The following is an 11232-nucleotide window of genomic DNA, read 5'->3' as shown; positions in this document are numbered from 1 at the left end:
TACATATACACAATGCAATATTACTGAGCAATCAAAAAGATAAACACATGCCTTTTGCAGCAACATGAATGGAGCTGGAAGGGATCATGCTTAGTGAAATAAGAAAGAAAAATACTGGATGGTTTCACTCATAGCTGAAGCATACAGGACCGGGGTAGGGGGAGATACTAATAATGAACAGAGACATTTTACAGGAGTGGAGTGGGTAATGGGATCAAAGGGGGGAGGGAGTGGGATGCATAGGATTACGGTGATGGCAAATGGGTGAATTGTGAAGCTCGCGGGGATTACAACTGAGATGGGAAAAGGCACAAAATGATGTAAAAAAGTATGCCTCCACAATAGAAAACATGCTTTTGGAGCACTAGTGTACAAACTTTAAACACTAATGAAACACGAGGAAGAACACATAGCATCCACAAATGAAAGAGATTCTTCTCCAGGTTACTGAATAATCATGTATCTTCACTTTACTTTCTTCTGTGTGCACAATAGCTATGAATTCATCAGAGCACTCAGGTTATTCCTTCAACACAGGATATACTAACAAGCTTGAATTTCTATTAGAATACAGAAATTTTCAATCTATAAACATTTTGGTATCAAAAATATATTTAAAAAGAGGGAAGAAGTTATATGAGCAATTCTAACTCCAGGAACACAAAACTATTTTAAAAGTAAAGCAATGATTTTGCCAACTTTTAACCTAGCAATAGGATTAGTCTTAAAGTCTCTGTAGCTATAATTTTTTTTTAAGATTTATTTATGCATATAGAACTGGGGTACAGGCCAAAGACGGGGGCGTTGAGAGGATTCACCAGAGACAGAGTGGGCAGCAGAACAGGCAGACTGACAAAGTACAGTCCTTAGGGGAGCAGTGGGCAGGTCAGGCGAGGTCTGCCGCGCCATGTGGGTCACCTCAAACCAGCACTGAAGTGGCTGCTGCTGGCTTGCAGTGCTGCACTTTAAACCGCACACCACCAGGAAGGGCCTGTAGCTATAATTTCTAAACGATATTTGCATTTTTGTTGAAGTCTTATTCATAAAAATATTGTCAATTTTGAAGTACATAATTTAATATGCAATGTCAACCTTAAGATTTCTCTTTTCAATTGAGTTTTATTTCCACATATTAGTTTCATACTAAATTAAATTTACTAATTTCTGTTTCTGGCAGTATTGGGATTAGGATGGCTAACTGTCCCAATTTTCATGGAAATGAGTATCTTCACCACGAAGCTGAAATATTTGAGCAAACTGAGTCAAGTATTCAGCCTAGTTGGAATGTAATGTATAATATACAAAATGGAGAAACCATTTATATGAAAATGGATAAGATCTGCTAAGGCAATAAGAAAAGGACACCTTTTCTTACTTTAAGAGGGAGCACCTTAAAGACTTAAGCTAGCTTATTTTGCAGGTCATTTTAAGCTGAAGGCATCTCCCAACTCAAAGCAATTCTATAAAAGAACTAGTGAAAGGACTCATTCTACCTGATTTCTAGCCATAACAGTAAATACTATGTTATTGGTGAAGGGATTGAAACAAATCACTGTAATAGAGAACTTAGACATAGCGACACAAGTATGACAACAAAACTGTGACAAACAAAAGAAATCTATGCAGAACATAGTCCTTTCAAAAAAGGGTGCTGATACAAATATTCAAACATAAAAAATAGTAATCTTGATCTAAATCTCATTCTTTATACAAAAAATTAACCTAAATAGATCAAATTTAAACATAAAACTTGTTTAAAAATCTTTAGGACATAGGGCTCGGAAAAGATAAATCATAATACCTAAACATGATTCATTTAAAAGTCAGCAGTAAACTGGACTTCAACAAAATTAAAAATGGCTTATCTGCCAAAAACCCTGTTATGAAACTAAAAGATAAGCTATAGTCTACAAGACAGTATCTGTAAACCACATATTTAACTAAGAATCCATACCAAGAATAAACTCTCAAATTCAACATTAGGAAAACAATCCAAACAGAAAATGAGCAAAAGAAATGAAAGGATATTTTATCAAAGAGGAAAATGGAAGATAATTACACATAAAAAAGTGCAGTATTAACCATTAGGGAGATGCAAATTAAAACCATAACATACATTTTTAAAATTTTAAAAATGTCATTATGTTCATGAAAATGTGATGGGACAGGATCTCTTGTATACTGTTAATGGAAACGGAATATGGTATGACTGGAAAATGGTCATTTCTAGTTTCAAAACCAAGCAGATACTTACCATTTGATCCAGCAATCACATTCCCATGCAATTATTCAAAGAAATGAAAATTTCTCTGTATATAAAAATCTGTACACAATTGTTCACAGTAACTTTATTGGTAATAACCAAAAATTATCTAATATGCACCTCAGTAGATGAGAAGTTTTATAAGCTGTAGTACATACATGCCATGGAATATAACTCAGTAATAAAAAGGAACAAATTGATAAAACAACTTGGATGAACTTCAATGAAGTTGTGCTGTGTAGGAAAAGCAAATGACCCAAAGTTATACATTATATGAATATGATTCCATCAAAATGTCAAAATTATAGAGACGGAAAAGAGATTAGTGGTTCCAAGGCTTAAGAATGGTAGTGAGTTGCAGAGAAGAGGACGGTGGTAGAGGGCTGAATGTATTTTTACAAAAGGGCATAAGGATGGTCGTGAGTTGTAGGAGAAAGGGATAGTGGTAAGGGGCTGGATATAATTTATAAAAGGACAGCACTACAGATCTTTGCGGCAATGAAATAGGTCTTCATATTGACTGTAGTTGTAGTTAAAGTAATCTATGCATGATAAAACAGTACAGAATTACACTCAGTGTACCTATGCCTATAATATTGATTTTGATATTGTACTCATGACAGCATATTCATTTAAGATGTAACCATTGAGGGAAAGCGAGACGCAGATCATGGGGGTCTCTCTGTACTATCTTTGCAACTTCATGTTGTAGCCTATAACTATTTCAAAATAAAAAGTTAATAATACTATTGAGTGATATACAATAAAGTTCCAAAGAATTTCTTAGTGGGAGGAAATCCCTATTATTAATCTATTAAATCTATGGAACAGAACAAAGTAAGTCATTCTGTAATTTTTTTTTCACTTGTGTAGGTCTTGAAAATAATTTCCTGATATTTACAATTAAGAAATCATATCACTATATAGTATGGCATAAGGTAAAAGAAGACTGCTCTACATATAGCAAAACTATTAAAGAGCTTAAAAATATTTCAAGTGTACCTAAATTGACTGTATATTGCCTATTTTAAGAGGAAATTAATTCTGTAGTTAATTATGGCTAAAACTAAATGCTTAAAGTATTAATTGTATTACTTCGTATAAAATATTAATTTACTCTAATTCAATTATAAGATTTCATTTCTAATATGTAAAATATTTGCAACAGAAACAAAGATTTAAAATGAACTGAAAGCCACTTAAAATGAATGAAATGTAATTACTAAAACAAGTTATATAGACCTCAGTGTTTACTTAATATTTCAATACCAGTAAAAAAATATATACATCTCTCAACTAGTCAATATTTTAATAAGCATTAGTTGATCCACAAAGTATTTGTACAGCACTACTAAATAAAATAATACATCATTTATTTTTCAAAAATGTGCTGACTTCTAACCTCTGCTCTTCTTTAGAATCACCTGTGAGAAGAAAAAAATGAAGAATCGCATTATACCTACAGCAAACAAAGCAATTCCAAAACAAAAAATTGAATAATACGATGTTTAAAACTCTAAATTTATAAAACTCAGTTTGGAAGATCATCAGGGATTCTCTTGATTTGTAAACAGTTTTAGACTCCTTTAAAATAGCCTACAGTTCTTACAATGTATTTGCAGTTGTTGAAGTTAATTTCTTTAACTCAAAAGTATCCAGAATAGTTACCAACTTAAAAGTTTGAATTTAGTAATTCAGGAAGTCAAAGAATATCCGCAAATTTGAAACTCCTATCATAAAACAAGCATTTAACTATATATATGTAAACAAACTATAAAAGAATATAAAACCAATGCAACACCAAACTTTTAACGATGAATTACATCAATTTAGAACACGGTCATTCTTTTAAAAAAAAAAATTTATTTTTGTGTCCAAGACGGAGTACACGCCTGAGGTGCAGAAAGTAAAAGTGGATAATGGTATGGCTGATCGTCCTGGCCTGGGACGGAACCCATGCTGCAGTGGCTGCGGATAACTTCAAAGTGCTGCGGGGTTTTTTTTTTTTTTTTTTTTTTTTAAAGATTTATTTATTTGTGCATACAGAACTGGGTTACAGGCCAGAGATGCAGGAGCGGTGAGAGGATTCACCAGAGACAGAGTGGGGAACAGAACAGGCAGATCGACGAAGTACACTGCTGAGAGGAGCAACGGGCGGGTCAGGAGAGGTCTGCCACACCATGTGGTCACCTCCGGGGCAGGCGGGAATCGAACTCATGCAGAAGCGGCTTTAGATTCTCAATGCTGTGCTTTAACCCACTGGAGGGCCAAAGTGCTGCGTTTTTAAGCCGTTGCATCCCCAGACAGGTTCACTACAAAAAAATTTTAAGAACTCATCTATTTTTAGGTACATACACTCACAATTTGTTAATAAAAATAAACAAAACCTAAATTAAAAATGTACACCTATCTTCTAATCCTTAAGATTTGTTTCACCTGCAGAAGATCACTTATATTGATTTTTAACAGCTAGAAATTTATTGTAATGTTTATAACTGTAAAAGACTTTAAAGCCTCTACAAATGACAGGGCAAGCACATTAATAGGCTTCCAAACTGTACCCTAAGCCAATAATTCTCAGTTGTACATCATGTTAGTGTGGGTACTGCAAAAGAAAAGTATTATGCACTCACACAGATGTACAAAATGCTTAGTATATTATGTTCTCAAAATGACAAATGCCATGTTAAACAGAGTTCAACAAATTTATCTACTACTGTATCATTCATCTTTTCATTTTACTTAATTATAATTATGTATAGATATCAGAGTTGTGGGAAGATGAATAAAAGGTACAAGGAACTCCACTATTTTTGTACCTTCTATGATTTTATAATTATTTCAAAATTTAAAAAATACATATTTAAAAAGTCTATAAAAGGCAACTGTCAGAACTAAGTCTTTCTCCCACATCATTCACCAGTCTATGAAGATTGCATATTCACAGAAACAAGCTCTCTCCATATAACATTGTGACTGCTCAAAGAGCTACAATGTTATTATCTAAACTTATCTGACCAGAGAAGATTTTCATGGCCAGGCATCTACTAACAAAAATTAAAGTCATAATCTCCAACATACATGGAAGCACCCAGTCCTGAGCATCATACTCTTACATTATATGGAAATAGCAGTGACTGCTTATGAAAGATTTGATTCATAAGTCACTCAAATCTCAAAACAAAGTCAAAAACCATATTGCAAAAAAAATTAAACTGCTCAAGAAAATATTTAAACTATACACTGCCTACTCCCAATCAAAGATTTAACAGACATTTCATTTCCTCCTGAATTAAATGGAATAAAGCAGAAGCCATGCGTCTTTCCATCATCGAGAGAAACAAACCCTAATTCCTTAATTAAAATCCACTAAAATGAAAAACCACATACAGATGTAAATGCTTAAACGAACCTGAATAAGAAATCTAGATAAATTAGGGAGAGATAATGAGCCAGGTAATGTTTCTGAAGTCAATTCTACTCTGAAAAGAAATTCAGATCTTACCTTTGCTGCTGCCAGTACATGTTCCTTTTTAATGACTCCATTTTTATTCTCACAAGCCTTTATTCTGGACTCTTCTGCTAATCGATGAACAAACAATAAACAGTTCAGATGTACCTTTAAAATAATATTAAAAATTATTTAAAATAAAAAATGCCTAGAAATGACTTTTAAAAAGGGAAGATCTCCAAATTTTAATGTTGTGCTGTTTACTACTATGATTAAGTCAATTAATTGTTATTTAAGATTACAGAATTCAGTTTAATATAGGTCCAGCTTAGATTCCATACAAAGGAGACGTGATTCTTGCAATACATGAAGTAAGGCTATGTAAGGCTGACAAAAGGCCATAGACAGTAACATCGTAAAGCATCACTGTAACAAAACTTACACAGCAGTCTATTAAGTAACAAATATTTCTGCTTCCAATCCCAACCAAATTTTAAAATTTATTATCCAATTAAATTTCCCAAAAATTTAAAGCCAAAATAACTATATTTATAGCTGAGAATCTTTATTCTATAATCCAAGGCCTAAAAATTTTTTAATCAGATATTTAATTTGAATTATTTATTCAAGTCATGTGAACTGAATTATTTTTAAAAGATTGTATTTATTTTTGCATAGGAAAAATGGGCTGTAGGCCAGAAGTGCTGGGGTCTGAGGGATTGCACAGGTGAGAAGATTAATCAGAGACAGCAGAGTGTTAGCAGAACAGGCAGATTTACTGAAATACACTGTTACGTGTAGAAATGGGCAAGACAGGAGAGGTCTGCTGTACAATGTGGGTTAGCTCCCTGGCTGGGGATGGAACTCAGGCCTTGGTGGTGACAGCCCCAGAAAGGTCCTGTGAATTGAAATTTAAAGTTTATTAAATTGAAAAGTGTATGTGCAAAGGTTAACTTACTTACTATCCAACACCAAAATAATTATATCTAGTAACCTGCCTGTGACTTTGAAGGTGTTTCTCTTCACCTACCTTCTCCCTTTGCGAAGGAGCAGAGGGAGCTCTCCAACACTGCCCACCTGCATGTGTATACAAGACTCTTGGCAAACTTGTCCCTTGTAGGGGCAGCTCTTTCTGCCCACTTGTGTCTGTGTAAGCTTCCTTGACTTCCCTTCCCTTTTTATAATAAACTTGCCCTTTTGAATATAAAAAAATTATAATTGTACCTACTATTAGTCATCTACAAAGCCTTTTTAAAGAATTTAAAAAGGGTAACATAAGACAGTACAAAATTCAAAAGTCCACAAGGACTATAGATATGTAAGATGTAAGCACTGCAGGTAAAAGGCACATGGGAATTCTCTACTGTTTGACACTTCTTGAAAAGTGATAATCATTTCAAAATAAAAATACAAAGCAAAAAAATCTAGAAAAAGAAAATACTGTCAAAAGTCTGTCTTCCACACTGTTCTTCAAAAACTACAATTGACAGATTCTTCCATATTCTTACAGAAAAACCTTTACATATGAGCAAAATCTAGGTATTATTATTTTACCTTGTTATTGCACAGATCTGAGTATGTATATTTTGCTTACTAATTACTTGAAATTGACTATCCAAACCAAAAAATGTTAGTCAATATACACGCACAAAGTCCAACCAAGACAGAATGCAAACAGAGCATTAGTCCCATCAATTCTCTCTCCAGGGTCACATCTGGTGTTTTATCTTTTTGGTAGCATCTTCCCTATCCTTGGTTTCTGATGGGTTCCTTGGGGGACTACCAATTTAAGTCTGATTAGTGTCTTTAACATATCATGTCTTTCTTTGGTAATTTATATCATAGTATATGTTCTTACAGCGAGCATTAATACTAAATAATATTCATTGTATTACATACTACATACATAGTGGTATTACATTACCACTCGCCCATGGGTCACTGCAGTGTGTTGACTTTAGTTGTTCAAATTGTGCAAAATTCTTTAGTAGATTGTTACAGGTGTCTAAGAATGTCTTCATGATATTTAAGGAAAACGAAAGTTTGGGAATTTAAATTTAGTAAAATAAAGAACCTATAGAAGGAGATAGTCTTTCGTTATTTCTTTGATGCACTGTTCCTTCTTTAATTCTCACAAAACCACTGAGACAAAGCACCAATGCTATTGTATACATTATGCGTGTCATTCATTTTTTTTAAGTTTCCTATGATATCCCATTTCCCTTTACAAAAAAAAAAAACAAAACACACACACACACAAAAACATGTCATGGCAGGAGTTCCTCTGTTCACCTACATTTCTACTTCTAAAGATAAATATCTTCCAGATGTGCTCAGAATAAATTCCAAATTCCTTACTATTTACTACCACCTGACTAGGCTTTTCCAGTTTCATCTTTCATTTTTCTGATTCCAGTCCTACACTAAGCCTTTTGACTTCAGTGCTCAAATATAATCTTGCCAGAGGCATTTTGATGACTTGTAAACCTTTCTGAGAAGCCCAAATTCCCTAAATCACATAAGGGTATGTGATCTAAGACTAAGAATTTCCTTCCTATCACTGCATAGACTACATATATTATGCTGTAATTTTCACCTGTCTTCCCCAATGTCACAAAAGGGCAAGAAATATGTCTATCACCCCCAACTTTGTACCCTATTTACCATTAATCCATGGCCCAATACGTAGTAGACAATAATTATTATTGGATGAACAAAAGATCCCTCCAAATTTTCCTAGATTAGGGGAAATTTCTTTTTAATCAATACCATACAAATCATACATTTTGAGGCATGGTTCATGCTATAAACCTACATGAAATGCCCTCTCCTCTTCATGGACATGAGCCATAGATGGAGATAAATTATTTTTTTTTTTATGTCACTGATTTTCTGTAAGCAACCTATTCCTCTATTGTGAAACAGTGGAATGCTGTCCCTCAAATATACTGTTTTAAATGAAAATGATCAAAATGTAAAAAAAACAAGGTATTTCGGTAGACATTAACACTTGAATAAAGAAAGTCATTCCATCAACAATTTACTTTGGGGGAAAAGTGAGCATGCTTGAAATGTAAATCAAAAGATCATTTTAATACAAAAAATCTATTGACAGCCTCAGGTGGGCCATCCTGACTACCTCCTTCCTTGTCTTGCAATTTTAAGTTTTATATAAACCATAAGCACCCAAATATCTGCAGAGTTCTTCAATGATAAATCTACAAACTAACTTTGCTACAAGAGAGATAAACAATTTATTAAGTCTAACAAATGCACGCACTCGTTCTGGCCCCAGATTAGCATTTTAGTGGTTTAGCTTGGCAACTGAAATAATAATAGGTGTTGTATTATTTGTCCAAGAAAACAAGTCAGTGTTTAGAGCATCTCTCAACACTTTGTGAACTAGAGAAAACCGTGCAATATATTTAACAACGGAGAAAAAAAGAGAGAGGAAAGCAAAAGAGAGGCACTTAAAAGGCATGTTAATTAATGTCTTTTACAATGATTAAGTAAAATTGACCCCATCTGAATTCCCAAATCTATTAAGAATGTTTTTCACACCACTAGTACCAGACAGTGCTTCGGAAGCGAAAGGGGATTTCTTTCCCCTCCCTGTCCCACTCCCAACTCCAGAAGGAACAGAATCTCACCAGTAAGTCGCCACCAGTCTGCAGACGAAGGTGTGGCTTCTGTCGTTTGAAAACTTTCTTTAGAAAGCTACGAGGAGCTTTCCGCTTTATCTGCTTCTTCTGGGAGACTGTGGTCGAAGGCGCCATTTCTTCCTCAGCTACCAGCCGCTTCAGTTCCAAAATTCCCAACCTCGCACACTGACCCTCTGGCCCGGCAACTGCCAAAGCAAATCTGCAACTCTCAACATCCGGGCGCCAATTTTTGAATTCCCCGCCAGAAGAGCGCCCGGCGCTCCGCAGTGACGTCACACAGCCCAAGTCCCGCCCCAAAGAAACAAACAGACTGTTTGAAGAGCGGGGTCAGAGAATCCCTGGCGTCATTCAAAAGCCGAGACTTCCTCTGTTCGGCCCCGTAGCATACCGCTTCTATGGAAGCATTTCTCAATGGTTCCAGAATGTTGGGAAATTGTGGAGAGTACTGTTATGTCAAAACAGGTACACTTAAATTCTCCAAGCTCTCACTCTCTACCGAGTCTAATACATATCGACTAAAGAAGAGATGAAAAGAATAAGGTGTGTGATGTTATATCAGGGTTCAAAGCCTTGCCAACAAGACTAATTTTTCCGATATTAACAGCTAACACTTTCATTTTACAGTTTCATTTGATCACTTGAAGTCTTTTTGTTAGGGGGAAAAGATATCCTAAAGGAACTCTCCTTTTCCCCTAACATTTCCATGATTCTACTTGGCCTTTACAAATGCTTCTCCCTTTAATTTTGTTTCCTCCATTTAACCATGTAATAAATTCAGGTGCATCTTGAATGCTACCCATTTATACTTTTGCTACTTCTCCAGCAATTAACTTTTCTGTCATACAAGTAGTTCTCAAATTTCATCGTGTGTCTGAAGAAGTACCATCAACCCCCCCACACACACACACCCACACCCGCAGCCTTTTGAATGCATTAGGTCTGATGGTGATGTGAGAATTTGCTTTTCCAGCAAATAAACAAATGCTAGGTTGAGGAACACTTTCAGTGTGAAAAATACATGCCTTTCGTATTCTTTCTCCCTGTAATAATTTGTGATTTCAATAATGACAAAAATGATGCCTCCTCTTTCATTTCCAAGACTTCTGTCTGCTAAATAATAATCTCATGCATTGAGAGCCATCCACACTATGGTCATAAACTAAGCTTTGTTATTACCGAATACCATATGCTTCTAGAGTCTCAATTTGCTCATCTTACTGTTCAATCTCATCTTTTACATTTTGAACTCATTCCCTTCAATAATCCACTCCAATGATTCTTAGATGCCAGATGTCACTGTCCTTTCTTTTTGCCCCTATTTCCCCTCTCCTCTTATTCTCCAGCCTATGATCCACTATGCATCATCATAATATTTCTTTACCTTTATCCTCAACTTAAGCTGTTCCCTTTTCTTTTTCACCTCACACTCACCTGAGAAAGCATGCTTAAATCTGTGCATTGATAGTAGCTAAAGGAAAGCACACTGGTCTCAATTTAAATTCATATCCATTCAACTGGACTTTATATACTCCCGCAATTTAAGACTATTTATTCACCTATTCCCTTCTTCAAACCTCCTTATACTGCATACCCCACCCTCACCTTCAGTTGATGTCATTGCTCCAGTAACACACGGCAGAGATACGAGTCTGCGCGGGGGACGTCGAGGTTGTGAAGAGTCAGCACATGTAGATGGTTGCAGCAAAACGTTCTCTCTCCCCTCTTATCCTTTCCAGCCTCCCTTTTATACCCTTAATCCCAGGATGTTGGCCTGGGGGCAGGAGGAAATCTCCCCTCACATGTGCTACTGCGATCAGGGTGGATATTTATCAGTTGCCCAAAGGTTAAGCCTCTCA

The 11232-nt window shown here is 35.3% G+C and overlaps 1 protein-coding gene across 2 annotated transcripts; it reads right to left on the bottom strand.

Annotated features, from left to right (window-relative positions):
- Positions 1–3642: 3642 nt before the first annotated feature.
- Positions 3643–9565, bottom strand: LOC101621691 (centromere protein W). Of its 2 annotated transcripts, none has more exons than XM_004673833.2 (3): positions 9365–9565; positions 5769–5882; positions 3643–3687 (listed from the first exon to the last, which is right to left on the bottom strand). In XM_004673833.2, the coding sequence occupies exons 1-3, from the start codon at positions 9488–9490 to the stop codon at positions 3661–3663; spliced, it is 267 nt and encodes an 88-aa protein (XP_004673890.1). In that variant the 5' UTR covers positions 9491–9565; the 3' UTR covers positions 3643–3660. The 2 variants fall into 2 exon arrangements, with proteins under 2 accessions (XP_004673890.1, XP_012576489.1); XM_012721035.1 differs by lacking the exon at positions 3643–3687 and adding an exon at positions 4458–4575.
- Between the last annotated feature and the right edge of the window lie 1667 nt (positions 9566–11232).

Source organism: Condylura cristata, unplaced genomic scaffold (genome assembly GCF_000260355.1).
Source record: "Condylura cristata isolate star-nosed mole 26May11 unplaced genomic scaffold, ConCri1.0 scaffold00001, whole genome shotgun sequence".
Taxonomy (NCBI): Eukaryota; Metazoa; Chordata; class Mammalia; order Eulipotyphla; family Talpidae; genus Condylura; species Condylura cristata.
Note: the sequence above shows the minus strand (reverse complement) of the source record. Positions and strands in the feature narration are given on the sequence as shown.